General features: G+C 42.1%; 1 protein-coding gene across 7 annotated transcripts in view; it reads right to left on the bottom strand.

The window, feature by feature from the left end:
• The window catches only part of CHD8 (chromodomain helicase DNA binding protein 8), a 58,391-nt gene that overhangs the window by 35,947 nt on the left and 1,738 nt on the right, over positions 1-20,706 (bottom strand). For 3 of the 7 annotated variants that reach the window (XM_027553350.1, XM_027553353.1, XM_027553352.1), the window contains exons 2-4: positions 2,507-3,563; positions 1,244-1,615; positions 118-503 (exon numbers count right to left, since the gene is read on the bottom strand). In XM_027553350.1, coding sequence (XP_027409151.1) covers positions 118-503; positions 1,244-1,615; positions 2,507-3,349 — 1,601 coding nt within the window. In that variant the 5' untranslated portion in view covers positions 3,350-3,563. Of the gene's footprint in view, positions 1-117; positions 504-1,243; positions 1,616-2,506; positions 3,564-8,793; positions 8,880-20,706 lie in introns of those variants that run through there. The other 4 variants (XM_027553351.1, XM_027553355.1, XM_027553356.1 and 1 more) reach the window with 4 other exon arrangements.

Genomic DNA, 20,706 nt, shown 5'->3' with positions numbered 1-20,706 from the left:
GACAGATCCCCTTGAACTCTGTAGCTGCTATATACAGAATGAATTTAAAAACAGGAATTTAAACATATATGCACTCTCCCCAAACATCCCATCAAAACAGCAAAGGGTAGCACTCACTTTAGCTTACTCTTGCCCTTGGTTTTGGAGGTACCAGATGTTTTGCTCTTCTTTGGCTTTTCTTCCTTGAGCCTCTCCCCACTGCTCTTCTTCCTGCGTTTCTTTTCACCTTCCTCCTCAGGCCTGACGCTAGGCAGCTCATCCTCATTCAGGACGCGAGGTATGTTCTGTTCCCCCCGAGCACGGGCCCTCGCGATGGCCTCTGCTACAATCCGATTTGCTTTCTCTTGCTTCTTTTGGTGTTCCAGCCTACGGTTTTCCTCGATTCCTGTCTTGCCCCCAGTATGGGGAGCAGAACTTGCTGGTGAGGACAGGGCTGCCACTTCAGTGGCACTGAGAACTTTAACTACAGAGAGCCCAGAAGAGGCCCCTTGGGAAGAGCCGGCCTATAGAAATAAAGACACTATAGTTCAACATGCTTAGAGCTAAACGACCTGAATCAAACAGCCCTGAAGCACAGACTAGAAACGTTAGTTCTCTAATTCCTTAAGAATAAGACTCATATCAAGTCTTACTGAACCTAGAAGCACGCTGTTTTTTAAAAAAGTATTTTTTGGTGGGATGCGGATGAGAAAAGGCAATTGTGCCAAATTAACCTTCAATATTCTTTAGCCATGCTTCTAATGTCAATGTCAATACTCATCTCCACAATTCCATAAAATTTCCAAACAACACAGACAACCCTAGTGTCTAGGCTACTAAGAAAATTCAAATTCCATTCTTATCCTACCTTTATCTTCCTGGGGGCAGTGGGGGGTGGGGTGGGGGTAGGGGGAGGAAAGATAGATAAGCACTTGACCTCTTCAAGACTATTTATCTTTCAGATGAGGGGTTATTTTCAGTCATTTTCATTTCACAAGGATATCAGGAAAAGATTGTAAATAAAACAATTTAAAGACAAATATTAGACAAATCATCTCTTATCCTAAAGCCAACAATTACCCTCAAATCTTTTCATGATATAATTAAAATAAGGTTCCCATGGGTGAAAGAAAGAAAAGCCTGCATCTCACTTCAGAGATATGAATCTAGACTGGTCCCACATTCAACAGTGAGTGGTTGCTGAGGATAACGTCAGGGGACTAAGAGCGTGTTTGCCTTCTTATCCCAACATGTTAAGTCTCACCTGTGGCTGAAGTACCACCTTGAGGGGTACTGAAAGTCTCTGTCCCGGGGCCTGTCCTGGTCCCATTATCTGAGCCTGCTGCACAGAGGAGAGAGTCACTGGCTGGGTGGAGGGTGGCTGTTGGGGTTGTGGCTGCGATGATGGAGGCTGTGGTACAATCTGGATTTTCTGCTGTGGTTGCTGCACCTGCAGCTGTATGGTTACTACTTTGGCAGGCTGCCCCTGGGCATTCTTGGCTTGAGTCAGGGCTGCTAGCTGGTTGCCCTGTAACACTATCTTGCCTGGTAGACTCCCTAGCACGACATGCCGGTGTCCTTGGGGACCTCCAGACTGTGGCTGCTGGAGGACCAGTGTGATGCGTTTCGATTCACCCTAGAGTAAAGAGAGGAAATTGCAAGAGAGGTAGGACATTAAAGAAGGGTAGACCCCTTCATATTTACACCAGTTTTCCTTATCCTAGAATTGTAAAAACTGAGGGTCAGAAAAGACAGTACAATCCCCTTTGTTCATCTTCCTATCTGTCCTGATAAATCTTTTCTATAACCTCTGCCCAGTGGGTACCAAGTCTATTCTTGAAAAACTGCTGGAAGGCTTGCTATTTCCTAAGGCAGTCATTCCATTCTTTGGAAACCTATTAGAATAAAAGTCTTTACATTAAACTAAAATCCACCTCCTCAGAGCTTCTCTTCACCAGCCCTACTTATCTGAACACTGTCTTCCCCTCCTCCAAATTCTTCTGGCCCTTGATTCAGAGGCTAGAGTCTTTATTTTCTTATAAAAGAAACAAGTCTTTTCACTGGGCAAAGCTGGAGGAGGACAATCTTAATAATAAGAACAGGAAAGATACACATAGTTTCTTTAAGTCTTGCAAATATAAATACACATGTTTTTCAAAAATGATTCTTTGTTCCCATTGCATCCTACAGTACTCGTGTAAGTTTGTATCCTCCACCACTGTGAGTTCTTGCTTAAGGTCTGTATTTCCTGGCAGATGGTGAGCTCTGTGAGGACAGGGACTGTGTCTATCTTGTTCAGCACCAGCTAGGCACAGTGTAAATATGTAGTAAGAGCTCAAAAAATGCATTAACACTAACTGCTTTCACCTTGTAAGTAACAAATAACGTGGCTATCAACACTAACTGATAAAAAGTACAGGTGGAATTTAAGCAGATTTCCTAGAGACAGCTCTTATGTGCTTGCTCTCACACAGTTGCTGGGCCCGCTACTAAACCAAAATTCACCTCCCCCTTTCACTCAAGTCACCTGGGTGGGTGTAGAGGTCAGTGTAACTGCAGGCTTCAGTGGGGGCCCTGTGGCCCCAGGGTTTCCAGCAGGAGCTGAACCCTTAACTGGCTGTAGGACCAGCTGCTTTACTGGTCGGCTGGGCTGGACAATGTGCTGAACTGTAGCCTGGTTCCCAGGGACCTTGGCGGCCAACACTGTATTACCAGAGACAATGGAAACACCAGGTCGAAGGGGAGTGCCGGTTAGCACTTTGGTAAAAGTGACTTTTCCACCATTGGCTGTGCCAGCCACGAGGGGCTGAGCTGTGCTGGTGATACCTTGGGCCTGAATTTGTGCCACATGGGCACCAGTGACTGAGGAGCTTGGTGGGGCTTTAAGGATAACAATCTTAGGGGCGGACTGAGGTGGTTGTCCTCCAGCACTACTGGAGGAGACAGCTGTGGCAGAGACACCCATGAAAGGATTCCCTTGGCTCAGGATCTCCTGGCTTTTGGAGACCTGCAAAAGTCCTGATGTTGGCGTTGGTGTCTGTAAGACAGGTTGGGCTGGCTGCTCTTGGCTGACGGGCTGAGTGGTATAATCATGCAAGGTTAAAGATTCTGGAGCTGGAGCTGTTGATTCTTTGGGAAGTTCTGTGGGGGCTGTTTCCTCTGGTGGGGGGACCAAGTCATTTGCTGATGAATTCGCCACATCACCACCTCCACCATCCTGGTTCATCTGATCCAAGGAGTCCAGAGAGCTTGGCAGTCCAAGGGCTTCTTCAATAGGGTCTTGTGTGACCTGATTGAAGCTGTCATCAGTCAGAGAGTCCAGACCAAATAAATTTGGGTCATCAAACAGATCCATGATGGGGTCTGCCATCTTGGGAAAGCAATGGGGGTTACTTCCCCAAGGTTTAAGGAGGGAAGGGGAGGGGGGGTACTGGCTCTCCCCTCCCCTCCCCTATTAAGAAAAAATGTACACAATGGAAGAGGACTACTCTTCAGGTAAAGAGGCAAGAAACAAGTGCATGTCAGACTGTCCTGACCTTCATGGAGCAAGATGGCTAGGTCTTCAGAGGAAGATGATGGAACTCCTGTTGTAGAAAGACAAATGACAAGTAAGCAAAGGAGGTGACCTCAGAGAAAACTTCTACCCATAGCATCAAATAGCATCAAAATAGTAAGATAAGAGGGAAATGTGAGGTAAGCTGAGGACAGAGACACAGCAGAAAGAACATCCACATTTCTGCTTTGAAACCAAAAGAGAAAAAAAGAAATAAGCCAACCCCTTTTGGGGGCTCTTACACCTACACGCTTTGAAGCTTCTGTCTGTCAAGATCATTCCGCTGTCTCTGTCCATTTCTTTTCACAATTATCATTCTTAGGTACAGAACAGGAAATGTAACATTCATTCACTTTCTATTTCAGATTCTTAAGTTGACAGAAATGAACAATATATCAGCAATACTTCAGTGAATACAGCCAGAGGCTTCTGGATATACTGGATTTTGTAACTTTTCCTTGTAATTCCGATACTTCTACTTACTACTAGCAAAATAAACACCTTTAACCAAGCTTACTGGATAATCTCGCTAAGTTGATAGTATAATTGTACTCAGGAAGATTCCCAGACTTTAGTTCACCTATCAGTGAATCTATACATTGTGCTTCTGTTCTCAAGTCCCCTCCTCGCTCTCTCATATTTAAGATCAAAACCTTCTCTGGCAAAAGAGTCAAAGAATTCTCCAATTTTGTCCCAGTTTATGTTTCCAACTTTCACTCTCATCATTTCCTGTATGCTCATCACTTCCTATATATACCCTAGATTTCAGTCCAAACAGATAATCCAGTTCCCTTAATGACATTCCTATCTCCATGACTGCCTATTTTGCTGTATTTTCTGCCTGGAACGTCTTTATCACCCTCACCACAAACATCTCTTCCAGGTAAAATCTTTAACATCCTCAAAGGTCTTCTACTCAGTAAGGCGAGCCCTGCACCTCCATAAGGTGAGCTATTTGTGACGACTCAGTCCCTTCATCTTCTTTGTTGTTGTCGTCTCTGACCCTTTTGCGACCCCATGGACTACAGCCCACCAGGCTTCTCCGTCCATGGGATTTCCCAGGCAAGAATACTGGAGGGGGTTCTCTACCCAGGAATTGAACCCACATCTCCTGCGTTGATGGGCAGATTCTTTACTGATGAGCCTCCAAGGAAACTCTCATCTTCTTTAAATACCCACAACACTGCCTGCACCTTATTTAAAGCACTTATATTTAACATTTTATTAAAATGATAAGTCTCTTGTCCATTTCCTCTGAAGGCCCAAGAGGTTCCTTTGTGCAAATTATAAAAAGCTGCCTGCTCAAGATGCTTGTCTGCCATCTGCTGGAAAATTATCATACTAAACATATTATCTGTGATGATGATGAACATGTGCAATGCACACCCTGCACAACCCTGCATGGTGGCCCAGCTCCTCTTTCTCCACGACAGAAGAGCTCCTGAATGGTGGGGACCACATCTTATTCATCTGTGGATCTTTAAAGTGCCAGATGAATATCACACAGTAGCTACTCAAAAAAATTTAAATGAATTAAAATAAGTGCCTGTGGTGTCTGAAATTAACCATTCTGTTCTTAGAGAAATTAACTGGTATTCCCTGATTCTAAGTTAAGACAGTAGAAAACTTCCTATCTTGAAAAACTGTCCTACAAATAACTGAAACTATGTTGACAAAATCCACATGTGGGGCTTTTAAGTACATAAAATGTTGAAAAAAGGAAAAACTAAGACAAGGAATTTTAAGTATGTCACCATGTAACTATATGAAAATGTAGTATTTGCTTTCTGTATAATGATATCAATATTTGTCAATCCAGGAAAACTTCAGTAACACCATTTCTCCTCTTTTAGAAGAAACCAGAAAAGAAATTTGTCAGTGACACAGAAAAGACTAGACTGAAGACTTTTCCACACAAACCCCAAGCTTTTTTCCCTCTTCCTCAACTCATTCCAGTTATCCCTGTAAAATTAATATAATGTGGGTAAGTAGCCCAGAAACTGAGACATAGATAAGAGGACAGACTCATCAGTAGTTGGCACAACAGTTTTTCAAAATTATAAACCATACAGAGCATCTCCACCAATGTTAAACAAGATCTTTCCAGATTCAGTAATTGTATCCCTTCACATTGCAACCAAGGTCCACATCACTTCCCATTCCTGGCTAAAGTACTCCACAAGCTCATTCCAGTCTCTCCTACTAATGCCTGCCCCAAAACTACTCAAAATGGTGATCAGAAGACTTATAAATATTTCTTAATTTAATAAAAATCTACTCAATAATCTTATAATTTTTTCAACACTTCCATCATCTTTTTCTAGTTATGCCCTACTTTGCTACCTATTATCTTTTCACCTCCTATTCACTGTCAGAGAAGCTACAGTAAATATCTAACAGTTAGGTGTCACACAAAAAATACAGTGAAAGTTCCCACCAGCTATAAGTTTACACTGATAATAGTGTATAACCTGCCTTTCTTCCATGGAGTATTCTGTCCTTTCCAGGACTCCTTGCTATTTATTCACCCAAATGCTCTTTCTTCCCTCTGCAACAGCCCAGTCTCAAAGAAAGAGAGAGAGAGAGAGCGAGAGAGAGAGAGATCTCATTTTTTAATGGGAAAAACCAGGTTAACAGCTTCTGAAGTATTTCCTTACTTCCATATGACTCAAGCATTAAATTCTTAAAGGTGAATGTACTTATTTATCTCCCTTTCCAACTTTGGGGCCAAATTCCTGCTTCTCCTGGTTCAGTCAAGGCCCCAATATTTAAAAAAATCTCACCACTGACAATGCCACACCAAGTCTCACTACTTCTCGGTTCCATTCTATCAACTCACCCCTACCTAACCTAATTCATAGTATATGAATTTTTTAATCCTAGTCTACAGCTTCTTTTTTTAACTCACATCTTTAAATCTGTCCTTGACTCTCAAAAGAATAAACCTTCTCCAAATGTACCCCCAACTTTCTTACTCCCTCCTTCTATTCTTACTTATGGGTCTTCCTAGCTATACCCGTATCTGGCCTATTCTACCAAGTTCATCTACCTCATGAATTCTCTTTCCATAATTCAAATCCTGGTAACAAAAATAAATAAATGTTAAGCAGTCGAAACCCTTAAGATAACCTTAGGTAAAGCAACTCCTTAGATAAAGAAATCATAGCAGACTTTTATCATATTGAGAATGAAAAGCCAGCCTTCACCTTCCATGGACCCAAAGAGAAACATATGCATATGCTCAAAAGTCAGTTTGATGGCTGTACTTAAACATTTTCCATAATTCCAAACTAACAAGTAGACTAAGGACAGAAAACTTGTGGGGTGGGGGGGCGGGTATAGGATATGAGGAAAGTAGAACTAACTAGTCAGTTAAGATTAAAATTCAAAGCTATCCATCTACAACTTTCAGATAACAAGCCAGAGAGATTCTTTATATAATAGCCCTTCATCTCACCTTCTTTTTTAAGGAGAAACTGTTCCTTCTCCTCGAAATAAATAAATACTGATGTTTTTCTGCAGCTTTACCACCTTTAATATAGTTCTTCTGGGTTTTCTTAGAAATCTAGAGTCCCAGCTCTCCTGTTATTTTATGTGCCTCCTGGTACCCTTGCCCATTTCAAAAACAACTTCTCTGTCCAATCAAAAAGGACTTAGTTTTAATTCTACTCTATACTTTTCAATCTCCACAAATCTTTCAACAAAGCAGTGATTCTCAACTGGGAGATGGAAGGTATGTGAAGTTTGAAAATGTACCTTTAATGTTGTAATTTTACATTTGTCAAATGGAAACAGTCTCACTGTTTACATTATTTATATTCAATAAAACTGGACCACATCTCTTGGCCTGTGAGGATGTGTGAAAGACAACACAGCGGGGCAGGGGAGCGCAGGCAGGTGTGGACAGAGAAGGACGCATGCCTGGTTTGGAAAGATTATCGACATTTATATGATGGGATAGGATTTCTTATGGCCTCTCAAAAGGAAGTTCATCATTTTGTTTATGATAGATGAGAAACACTGCAAGAAAAATTAGCCCAATTGTCTAATACATAAACTTACATAAACTGACCTTCAGATATCCATTTTCCATTTACAGATTTCTCTATACTGCCCATCCTCTTAGAAGATAACAGATGAATGGCATAATGACAACAAATGACCTTTTGGGGGAGGGGAAGGCTGCATCTTTACAAAGTACCAGCCATGACCACTTAACCTCTAACTGCTCAAAGAACAAACTATTTTACTTCAAAGTATTAATCTTGTTATTGGAAACTGTATCCTTTCAAGAGGATCAGTGGCAGGCAGGCAGACATAAACACGTTATGGAAACAAAATATAGAAGCAATCTGAAGAGATCTCTTGAAAATAAAATAAACCAGAAGGCTTAAAATGAAGATAGTCAATATAATTTTAAAAGAGAAGGATTTAAAAACTGCACCATGGAGACATCTGTGAGACCCAAAGGGTCTTAAGTCTTATAAAGAAACGGGAAATAAACATCCTATGTGAATGGAATCACAACTTAGGGTCAGCAAAGGATCAAGATAGAAGGACACAGACCATAAGAAATGGAGCTATTAACTTGAAGCCACTCAGGAGACTTCCTCAAGAATATCGAGATCCTAGGCCATTTTCTCTATCTTCACCATTCTCACTGCCAAATGTGTGACTGCTCTTTTTTGTTTGTTTTCCCAGTTACTGAAGGAAAAAGCACTCACACCTCAATCAGGAGTATGGACCTTTGGGGCAAACATGGCTGGTAAAGTGAGTCCTTCTGAATAAACAGGGAAAGCAAAATAGGCAAGTATGAACGCTAAAACCATGTACGTACTTTCAAGGGTAAAGGAGAAAGTACAGAAATTTTGTACTCCTGTGGAAGGGAAGGAGCAAGGTAAGGAAGTACGGGGTTGATGGAGAGGGAAACGCGACTGGAGGCGGGGGTGGCGGGGACCCGGGTACATTACCTGCTCATACTGCCAGTGTTGGTGCCAGTAAGGCCCACAGAGCAGAGGCGGGAGGTTCCTGGCAACTGGAGCCCCCAAAATGGAGATGAAGTACATGCACTTGAGGGAGTGAGCTAGTGGGGTGCCCTCCAGGGTGGGGATGGCCAAGACGGGAAGATGCGGGGTGGGGGGGTGTGGATGCCCGGGTGGGAGCAATGTTAGGGCGGAAGCTACAGGCGGGAAGGTCCGACAAGCCCTGAAAGAGAAAAGAAGCTGTGTCTCACCCCAGCAGGGTAACAGAGATGCCTTTACCTGCAGCGGCCGTGGGGGGCCGGTTCGCCCCTCTCGCTGTCTCTCCAGCACCAGTTCCCCCTCCTCCTGAGCAACCTAACTTGATGCTCCTGCCCGCCCCACGTCCTTATTCGCTGCACTCCGCTGCCACTCACCACAGGCGCAAAGACGCAAAACAGCGCAAAGGGTGGGACTAAACAGAGCTTCCCCCTCCCCCGCCACCACGGGGTTAGGTTGAGAGCGCACGGAGAGGCCTATCCGGTTTCCAGGGCCGAGGCGAAGCCTGCAGCTTGCTTGAAAAAAAAAAGGAGCCTGGCCAGAGGAATGGTCTCAAGCTGCGGCAAACTAGTCCTGGAGATTCAACTCCCCCACCTCCAACACTGTTTTCTGCACACCAAAGAGCGTAAACTCGGGAGAGAGGGTTCCACACTAGGCCAACTCCGCCTCCCTCTGAATCCCCTGCCTCTTAGTCCTGTCAGCTCTTCTGCTGTAGTGACTATCCCTTATCCCACGACCCATTAAAAGGGGCCACATCTTCCATCCATCAGAGGAGTGAGTCAGCCCAAGTGCTGGAACACGGGGCCCTTTACTCTTCAAAGATGAAGCGCTCTCTCTGCCGCAACCCAAATTGCATTCTTGATAGTCTAACCCTTAAGCAGCAGTAAGTACTTGCTAGAAAGTAATCGCAGGTACTCACGAACAATTCCCAAACCCTCCCCCTCCAAAATACACACCTACTCCTAAGGTGTGGGCTTAGGCTAAGGGCTCTGGCCCTCACCTCGCTGCTCTTGAAACTCAGCCCATCTGATATATGGGCCAGGGTCCAGTTTGCAGTGCCACTTCAGACCACTCTAATTCCGAGGGTTGGCAACCCCAGAATGATGGTACAAGCTTAAATCCCTCAAAGTAAACTGTTAATAAAAACAGCTGCTTACCTCCTGACCACTAATTTCGCCCGAAATGTAAACACTCTCAACACTGAAATCCTACTTTCTGTGCTCTATGATACAAATTAGGAAGATCAACTTGGCCTTAGATCTCTTAAAGATCTTCACCTTACCACTAATGCTAGGGACACCCCATCCCCACTCCAGTAAACAGCAATACTGTTCTCCCATTCACTCAGGCTCGAAACTTCAAAGTTGCATCTGAAACCTCCTCTTGTATCCATTTTTCAACCATTTGCCCAGTCCCATTGGCTCTCCTGAAAATGTATCACAGATAGTGGAGCTGGCCGGCTTCCCAATCACATCTAGTCAGTCCTCTTGTTACACAGATGAGAAAACGGAGGCTTAGAGCTGAATGACACAACCATGAAACTAAGTGGCAAAGTTAGGATTCATCTTTCTCACTTTATTTCTGCTGCCACTTCATTTATGCAGCTCCTGTAACAGAAAGAAGCCTCATAACTGATCTCTCCCCCTACTAATTCTTTCTGCTATCAGATTAGTTTCCTAAAACACAGGATAGCCAAATCAGTCACCTGCTTAAAAACTTTGAAAGATTCCCTGTTACTTAAGACATAATCCTTAAGACCACACTTTGCCTTTCCAGTCTTTTTTTTTTTTTTTAGCCATACCCCATGGACTGCAGGCTCTTAGTTCCCCAATCATGGATTGAATCCAGAGCCAAGGCAGTGGCAGAGCTGAATCCTAACCACTGGACCACCAGGAAACTCCTTGCCTTTCTAGTCTTATTTCCCACTATTCTACATATACATTTATATGCCCACCAAAGTAGACAATATTGTCATGTATTTTTTTCTCATCTGGGCCTAGCTAGTACACTTGCCTTCAAATTATGTTACTCTTATTCCATTTCTTTGTTTTCTCAAAATCTTACTTATCCTTTAGGATCCACATCAAATACCTCTTCATCATCTCAACATTTATTGAGTGTACAATATACAGAGTAATATGGTAGCATTAGAGAACCAAAGATGAATCAGACAATCTCTACCCTCAAAGAGGCTTCCGTGATAGCTCAGTTGGTAAAGAATCCGTCTGCAATGTAGGAGACACTGGTTTGATTCCTAGGTCGGGAATATCGGCTGGAGAAGGGACAGGCTACCCACTCCAGTATTCTTGGGCTTCCCTTGTGGCTCAGCTGGTAAAGAATCTGCCCGCCATGTGGGAGACCTGGGTTGGGAAGATCCCCTGGAGAGGGGAAATGCTATCCACTCCAGTAGCTGAATGCGACTTTCACTCGCCCTCAAAGAACCTAAAACAGGAAGGAGTACATTTGTGTATACATGTGGGGAGACAGAAAGAGTAGGGACTATGACAGTAGTGACAAATGTCCAATGAAATACATGCTGGGCTTTATTTCAGGTAAAAGGGTCTTAATAAATTAGGAGAAAAGGTATTAAGGAAGTAGTTTCTTAAAGGATGAGGAGGAGTTAACTTGGGAGGGGAAGGTGAGCTACAAGAAAGGGGTCTTCAGGCAACAGGGACAGTAAAAGGAAAAGCAAAAGAAAGCAGGGCAGTGAAAAACAGTATGAGATATATAGAGGAAGGTCTAAGCAGTTCAGAAGTTCAGTCTCGCCTAAGTGTAAATCACAAAGAAGAAATCAGACGGAGGTAAGAATTGAAGGGGCAGACCTTTCAAGGAAAAAGCCTTGAATGCCACATTGAAGCATTTTCTTACAGGTGTCCAAGGAGCCACTGAAAAATGGAATCACACGATCAAATATGCATTTTAGTTAGCTAGCTCTGGCTGTTGGATAGAGAACAGATTTGGGGGATAAGGGGACAGAGGACACAGAAGTAGCTAGGAGGCTGCTATGGTAGTCCAGAAAAGAGTTGTAATGTGGATGCTGTTGATTTTTTCTTCCTGCACCCCTGCCTTCCTATATTGGAGACTAACTCAAGGTAAAAGTCTTCAATGGAAGACTGGATCTTAAGTCCCATTACAGAGCTGGAGTGGGTGGGTGGGGGGTATTGAAACAAGGGGTGAGGTTCTTCCCCTTCCAGTTGGGGAAGAAGTACACACACGCATAGCTTTGCCCAGTTTAAGTGGACACTCCTGTGGAAAACCTTGATTTTGCAGTGGCAATACAAAGACCCAGAACCAGCCAGTTAGACAATATTCAGCAATGGGAGACACTGGAATTCTGCAGCATCATAAACAGACTGTCAGTGCTTTGATCCTGCCCACATTCTCCATGTCTCCAACTTCCCTTGGTTCCAGATCAATTTCTAAATCAGATTCTCTAGCATTCCCATATGAGCCACACAACATCCTCTGAATATGTTCCCTTTCAGCATAAGTTAGTCAAAAGATGATTTCTGTGGTTTGCAACCAGGAATTCTAACAAGATGATGAGAACCCAAATCATAGCATTGTGGTTCCAAAGGTAATGGAGGGAAGGAAGGGAGAGAGTTTAGTAAAACTTAGGGGATAAAAACTGGTAGAACCTAGAGTTTATAGGGAAAGAGGAGTTCAGCCACTGTAGTGTGAGTTGCCTGTAACATGTCAAGTACTGATACTCAATGGGAGGTCGGATGTATAAATCTCAAAGTTGCCTTGGTGACAGATTTGGAATTATCAGTATCAAAACAGTAGTTTTACGAGTGGGGAGTACTCAGAATATGAAGAGCAGAGCAAGTATATACAACACTGCACCAATGCTGTTGGAAGACAACAGAGAACGCTGGGGGTCTGGGAAGAACTGAATGTCCACTCCAAAGACAGCAGCTGCTGTTCAGCAATTAGTTAAAGTGTTGCCATATGGAAACACAAATCCAAGGCTGAGAGAGAACTTTAGGTTTTCCAAAAGCCAGAAATACAGAGCTTTATGTAAGTCTTCCAGGTTTTAAACAAAGGTAACTAATTTTTTAAAATGTTTTAAACACTTTGCAGGCTAAACAAAACACTTAGCTGGAAACCCCCAAATTTGAGATTTTGGGTGTGGAGTGAGAAAAGCTACAGAGGAACCCAAGAGAACATCAGGATTTAAGAATCAGAATAAGCTACACCTATTAAGCAGGTAGACAAGGCAAAGCTAGAGAAGCAGAAGTGCAATGCAACCGAAGCAAAGAGAGTAGAGAGTTGCAGGGGGAAAGAGTGCTCAATTGCATCCAACAAAGCACAAATGTCCAATAATATAAGAACTTTAAAACGTGTCCACTGGATTTAATACATCTCTGCTTTTCACTAGCAAGCTAAGACTAGTCAGTTCCATATGAGTTTTCATAGCATTTTTGTTAAGTACTTTTTGGGGATAATTATCTTCTAATTCCTATTTTGGTTATATTTGTATGCGGAAGCCTCAGGGGCTTAAAGTCACAGGGATGTGGGTTCAAATTCCTGTTCACAAAGTAAATAAACCTTTCTGAGTCTAGTCCATTCCTTTGTACAAAGGGAGATCAAAGCAGTGGTGGTGTTCAATGGCTAAGTTGTGTCCGACTCTTTGCGACCCTGTGGACTGGAGCACACCAGGCTTTCCTGTCTCACTATCTCCTGGGGTTCCTCTATCTCCTTTATCTTCACTATCTCCTGGAGTACAAAGGGGGATCAGATTACAGGGCCATTAATGAGGATTAATGAAACATCTCACACACTTCTAATGAATATTGATATATAACCACTATTTCTAGGAGGTACTCAACCAATGTTCCTGGATAATAGTTGGGAAAAAAATTGTTTTTACCAGTCTCTACCTAATTTGGGAGATGCCAGTCAGCCTTAGAGGGTGTGGAGTGATTAATGGCCTTCAAAATAATTCATTAATTTCAGCAGGTTAATATCTATGAGCATGCATATGGACTGCAGCCATTGCTTCCTCTATATTAGATCTAATTTACAGCAAACAGGAATAACTACAGTTTAGATTCTAGAGTCTGAAGATCATGTTTAACTAACTGGCTTCAGTCAGCCTAAACCTGCTATAGATGTTCTAAGTCAGTAGCATCTGACTTTTGGGTATTTAGAGACCTAAATTAAAACTCTCAGGGATCCAAGGAAGGATGATAAAGATTTCAGAAACACCCCCTCATCCCATCCCTCCAAGCACTTTTTTCCAGAACATCACACTTCTCTGATTTTCCTTCTACTTCTCTGGCCAATTCTCCTTTGCTACTCATCTCCTCTACCAGCATTTAGTTCACCAAGCTTTGGTCCTGGGCCTTCCTTTTTTCTTATTCTGTACCTGCAAGGATGTCTAGTTCATATACAGGGTCTCAATTCATTCTTTTCCTCAACAAACTACTTATATACTTGTCTCTCATTTATATCTCTGGGCAAGACGTCTGAACTCCAGGCGTGTTTATTGACTTGCTTACTCAACAGCTCTTCCTGGTCGTCTCTACAGTCTCCCTGGCTGACCTTCTTTCCAGCTCTCCCTAGAAGAGGCTTCTTACCTTCTTGGTGGTCTCCTCCATACTCACTACCACATGTGCACTCACAGAAGGTAATCACCCTCTAGCATCTCCTATTCAGCCGTGGCTGAAGACACCAGAAACTCTTTTCCTTATCACTCCTATCCCATATTTCAGAATCCTACCTTCACCCCCTAAACATCCCTCAAATCCACCCACTTCTGCCTCTACTACCCTCCTGGGTCAACTGACCATCCCCACTCCCCTCGACTACTGCAACTGCCTTCCAGCTTGTTCCCCATCCGTTTAGCCCATTTAATTGTTGTTTGCTTTTGTTTAGTCCCTATGGATAGCTGCTCTGTCCATGGGATTTCCCAGGCAAGAATACTAGACTGAGTTGCCATTTCCTTCTCCAGGGGGATCTTTCCAACCCAGGGATCAAACTGTGTCTCCTGCATTGGCAGGCAGATTCTTTACCACTGAACAAGGGAAGCCCATTTAATTCTTACGTATCCTTCAAATCTCATTTCAACAGCATCATTTCAAAGAAAAGCTTTCCCTGACCTCCTAGACAAAAAAAATCACCAAACTTTTGAATGTACATTACACACCTGGCCCTGTTTTAAACAATGAAAATGTATTAGCAGACTGAATGTGAAATAACTGCATTTTTACAGATGAGGAAACTGAGGCACAAATCATAAGCAATTAACTCAACATTCCACGGTTAATGGAAAGTGGGGCCGGATTCAAACTTAGGTAGTGTAGCTTCCAAAGTCACATTTTTAACAACCCAACTATATTATGGTGTAGGTTATATGCCTTTATTGTAAACTCTCTGTAACATCCATAATCTCTCTTTTGTAGTAGACTGATTAACTGACTATATAATTGTTTGCTATCCAGCCTTCCTCACCCCCATATTAGAATGAAAGTTACACAAGGGCAAGGTCTGTGTACAGCTTGTTACAATATTTCCTTTGCTTACCAGGTAGTAATGGGCACCCTGTGTACTTTTGTTGAAGGAATGCATTTTCAACTTCTAGTCAAAGGTGTGCGGGAGTGGGGATTGGGGAGGGGGGTGGTGCTGCGTAATAAAAGGTGTCTCACCAAAACCACACACTTCTCAGGCTGCTGAGACCGCACACAGGTAGCAGCACAGCTCCAGAGACATTCAAAAGAGGCACCAAAACCCTAAGCATCTTTACTCTTCAGGACCTGTAGCAGACACAGCTTTCTCATGGAGCAAGAGAGGCTGCATTTAACACACATAATAGACTCCTTTCTGTAGTGTGGCAATCACTATTGAAAGCCGTGAAATTTTAGTTATCTCCTTTAGGCTTGGGACCCTAAAAGCCTCAGTGGTGGGTAATTTAAAGCTGTGGCAAAAAGTGAATGGATGAAACCATACTCACATGCCTCAAAAATGGGGCACGGATTTAGCCTCATTGTAGATTTTATTCCAGTGAAACCCTAGAGTTCTGGTCTAAGTCTGAAGAGAGAAAATAAGAGCCTAACCTTTAAGGATCAGTGCCCTGAGGTCAAGTTAGACTGGACCTGGAGAAGTTCCTCTTCACTGGTGTGTGTTCACCACGATGAAAGTAATATTCTAGGTTCTAAATTAAGGAATTTATAACTGGATCAATATATTACCTTGAATGACACCACTTTTGGACATCCAGCTTAAGTAATAATATCTGCAATTTCTTTTTACTGAGGCGATACCGATTTATAACATTTATAAGTTTCAGGTATACAGTTTTTTTCCTCCCTCTGTATACACTACAGCATGTTCACCACCAAAAAGTTACTTTGCATTTATTACCATACAGCTGATCCCCTTTGCTCACTTCACCTTCCCCTCCGTAACAGAGTAATGGTAACAGAGTCATGGTCCTCTTTATGCCCTCCCACACCACCCCTGCATGCCCTACTTTAACTGGCCCAGGTATATATATATATACTGTTTCAGCCTAACAGAGAAATATAAATATTTACTTATTTATTTATCTTTTGGTTGTACTGCACAGCTTGTGTGATGTTCCCCAACCAGGGATTGAACCCAGGCTGTGGCAGTGAAAGCCCGGAATCCTAACCAGTAGGCCAACAGGGAACTCCTACTCAACTATTTATGAGGGACTGTTTTCATTGCAACATTTATGCTAAAAAAGTGTGTGTGGCAGAGGAGGAGAAACACTGTTATTATCTCACTTATGCCTCTAGGCACAAAAAATGACCCAGTGACATGGGATGATGAAGTCAGTGAGTTAGTTTCACTTGCACTGGCTAAAAAATGAAGTTGTCTGTGACCGACCAAGTGATTTTCCTCTGTAGAGCTTAAAGTATTTCACATAATCTTATCTTCAAAATAACTAAGTCAAATAAAATAAACTATTATTCTTTTTTTTTTCATTTTGACAGAAATACAAAAAGAAAATTTACATTCTCAAGGCCCTACAGCTGCTAAAGGTATAGCTTTAATAAGCTATGGAATACCTACTTGTCTAATACTGTTGTCAAAGACAGTTCTCCAGAGGCCTACAATGAATTTCTAACTGGGGGGAGATGATAATGAATGAGCCTTTGAAGTCCCACAGACCAGAGTTCTACTCCTGGTTAAGTTATCAAACCTCACTAAGTCTTATTTTTTTCTCTTCTGTAAAATGAAAGTAACATCACACACATTTTCAGGGTTATTCTGAAAATTAAAAGATTATGTACAATGTTTGGCACACAGTAGGCAAAAAAAAGGAGTTTATTATTCCCTGTCCAATAATTTAAAAGAGTACCACTAAAGGTTTCTCTCAAAGCAAAATTACTCCTTAAAGACTTGGCTGAGCTGACCTGCTAAGCAGAATGGTGGGATACTAAAGTAGATGCAAAAGTTTCATAATCAGAATAGCCGGACTGCTGGGCAGGATAAAAAGACCCGCAACCACTGTGCTGAGAAAGCAGGATAACACTTTAACCTCAAAACCTCAGAACAGACTTCAACCAGCATGGGTGGCTAGGGCAACATGCAGGTAATTCAGTTAATCATTTTGTGTGTTTATAGGAATGATGCTGGTATCTACCTGAGTACTTTGCTTACTTCACAGTGCTGCCTGTGGGAACTTACCAGTTCTGCAACTGACTAGGCTGTTCCTCAGGAGCTCACAGGTCCCTAGTCCCAGGCGCCTCAAATTTTAACTCCCATGACTTTCAGGACAGCAGTGAATGGAAGTGACCATTACCCACATATATATTTAAGACCTCGTGGAAAAGGTGCCCCCACCAAGAGGTACACCCGAGAAACAGGCAAAAGCATGTTGCCCTAGCCACCCATGGGGCTGAACGGAAGCAATGAAGAATAAAACACTGAAAGTTAAGTGTTTATGCAACTTGGCAGCCCCTATTCAAAAATTCAAAAAATCGCGCTTGTCATAAAGTTTACTTGGATGGATGAGTATCTGATACACGTCTGATATCTGTAATAGGACATGAAAAATCACAGAATAAGTGAAATATGATTTCATGTTCCATTACAAAACACTATTATGACTTGGTTCTAAGTAGGCTGCCAAATTACCGAAATCACTGTTTTTTTCCTAGAACCAATCAAAAATAAATTCCTGTATCACTAATGGGACCATGTACCTCTGAATACCCACGTCACTTAAGAATAATTCCCAAAGATATGTTGTATCCCCAAATTATGTAGTGGAAGAGAAAATGGAGGTGGGATATTCCAAAGGTTTTTATAAAGACCATGAGAGACAATTTGAGAAATCTGAAAGACTTTACAGCTCTTGAATACCCTTCCTCTCAGATGAAATTAAGAATTCAACTAATATATATTCTTTTACAAAAAGTTACTGACATAGTTTAAGGAGAATTACAAAACAAAACAAAAAGGTGTTAGTACTGGAATACTGGGCTATTACCAAACAAATCAGAACTATCAGATTTAGGGTGCTGACATACATGGGGAGAAAAAAGCACAATTCTATTAGTATCTAGTAATTTGGTTATTATTTAGTAATTTTAAAAGTCTGTCATTTAATTACCTTTTTAAAATTTAAAAAACAAAAAAAGCCTGGAAATACTGAATAAAAATAAACCATACACAATGACTTTCTCTGGAAATGTACTGAGGGAATAAAATCAGGAATGCTTCATTCTTTCAATGACAAAGCCAATCTTTTAAAAATTATGTATAAAGGTGGTCTTCCCTAGTGGCTCAGACAATGAATAATCTGCCTGCAATGCAGGAGACCCGGGTTCAATCTCTGGGTTGGGAAGATTCCACTAGAGACAGAAATGGCAACCCACTCCAGTATTCTTGCCTGTAAAATCCCATGGGCAGAGGAGCCGGGCAGGCTACAGTCCACAGGATTGCAGTCACACAGGACTGAAGCGACTTAGCACATGTACGCGTGCGCACACACACAAAGGTATGTAATATTTAAAATCCTTGGTTTGGTTTTGCAATTTTTTGTACTTTTATTTGACTATGTTCTGAAAATTCTTTTCAAACAAACTAATGAGAATATACTTGAAATACACCTCGAATGTCATCTAGGCTCCGGAGCCTACACTGTCCCATTGCTTGGAGTTCATTCCTGGATTCATCCCTGCTAAAGGTGCATGAAAAGTAACTAACTATCTGTGCCAGTCTTTCTGCTAGATTTTTCATTATCATGTAACATACAGAGGAATAAATAATATATGTTACATTATCATGTAACATACACAGAAATTAAGTGCTTTATTTAAAAAAAAAAACTTCTCCTGCAGGATCTGAAGGCAACAATTACATACTTTAAAGTTAACTTACAGGGCCTCCCAGGCGGTGCAGTGGTAAAGAATCTATCTGCAGTGCAGGAGATGTGGGTTGGATCCGTGGGTTGGGAAGATCCCCTGGAGGAGGAAATGGCAACCCACCCCAGTATTCTTGCCTGGAGAATCCCATGGACAGAGGAGCCTAGAGGGGGACAGTCCATGGGGTTGCAAAGAGTTGGACACGACTGGGCACACATGCAAAGTACAGCAGAGTAGACTATTTTGCTTCATGTAACATTCAATAACCAAGAGTTTAGTGAAGGATAGAAAGTGATGGGTAATAAAACGGCAAAAGAAATTGTTACCGCCTGAACAGCTTAATGAGAAATCTCAGAGAGTAACATACTCTGTAGTTTAAATTTAAAATATCCAATAACTACAAAGAGGTGGACTTATTTTGCAACATAGAGAAACAATGAAACATTTAAAGACAATATGAATTAGTCAGAAAAAGCAAAACAAACAAAGAAAAAAAGCTAAACTACAACTTCATTTAAGAACCAACACAAAACAAAACAGAAGTTAAGGTTGGGAGAAGGGGATCCAGGATAATTCAAAATTTAATAAATGGTTAAACAAAGCTTTAGGCAATAGTAAACAGTTCACACAACAGCAATGCTACATAGAAATACAACTGTTACTTGGGTGCCATGCTGTGCTTAGTTGCTCAGTCCTGTCCAACTCTTTGCGACCTTATGGACTGTCACCCACCAGGCTCCTGTGTCTATGGGGATTCTCCAGGCAAGAATACTGGAGTGGGTTGCCATGCCCTCCTCCAGGGGATCTTCCCAACCCAGGGACTGAACCCAGGTCTCCCCAACTGCAGGTGGATTCTTTACCATCTGAGCCAGGGAAGTCCATGAATACTGGAGTGGGTAGTCTATTCCTTCCCCAGGGGATCTTCTCAACCCAGGGATCGAACCAGTGTCTCCTGCATTGCAGGTGGATTCTTTACCAGCTGAGCTACCAGGGAAGCCAAGGTATTTGGGTACCAGAAACCAAAGGAACCCCTCTTGAAAGTCAGGGTCTCTTTGCATTCTTAAATGGTCTTAAGACAGATGCGAAAAGGGACAATGTCAGTGAGTCAAAATAAAAGGCAAAGTGAACAAAATTATAACAGAAGGATAAAAGGAAGACCACCTGCTCTGTGAGAAAAAGAACAATTAATTAAAGAGGAGATGAGTAGGTTCTGAAATGATAGTTTACCAATGAATTGAATGCTAAAAGTAAAAGAGTAAATACTAAGTTGGTTATAGTAGGTGCAAGGGTAGGTCAAGCAAAGACCTGCGGATCAGGGACCAGTTCAAATATAACTCCAGAAGTGGAGTCACTTCTAAGGCTGAGGGTGGAGGGTCCAGAACAATATTATCTTGTTTATCCTTCAGTTATTAGGCTAAACGTAAGCTCAGAGATAGCTTAACCTTTGCAGGACTGTAGACAAACAGTATCTTCAAAGCATTTAGCATTCATCTGAATGAATATCAAATCTCATTCTTTCAGAAAGCAAGTACAGAGCTTGAAACCCACAAATTAATAAAGTGTTAGCTTTGCCCAGAAAAACCTCACCCTTTTCAAAAACGACACGTACAATGGTTTCTTTTAAAGATCAATTCCCTTCACCACCCTACCTTACCTACCAGAAACTTGACCCTTCTAATAATAAGTGGCAAATTTTTCCTGTTACAACTAAAACTCTGCAGCGGTGGTTACCACAATGCCAAGATTCTTTCACCCCATCACCCAGCAGGTGCTGCAGAGAAGACTGTCCCGGGAAATACAAGATCTGTGTTTCCTG

Source organism: Bos indicus x Bos taurus, chromosome 10, assembly GCF_003369695.1.
Source record: "Bos indicus x Bos taurus breed Angus x Brahman F1 hybrid chromosome 10, Bos_hybrid_MaternalHap_v2.0, whole genome shotgun sequence".
NCBI lineage: Eukaryota > Metazoa > Chordata > Mammalia > Artiodactyla > Bovidae > Bos > Bos indicus x Bos taurus.
Note: the sequence above shows the minus strand (reverse complement) of the source record. Positions and strands in the feature narration are given on the sequence as shown.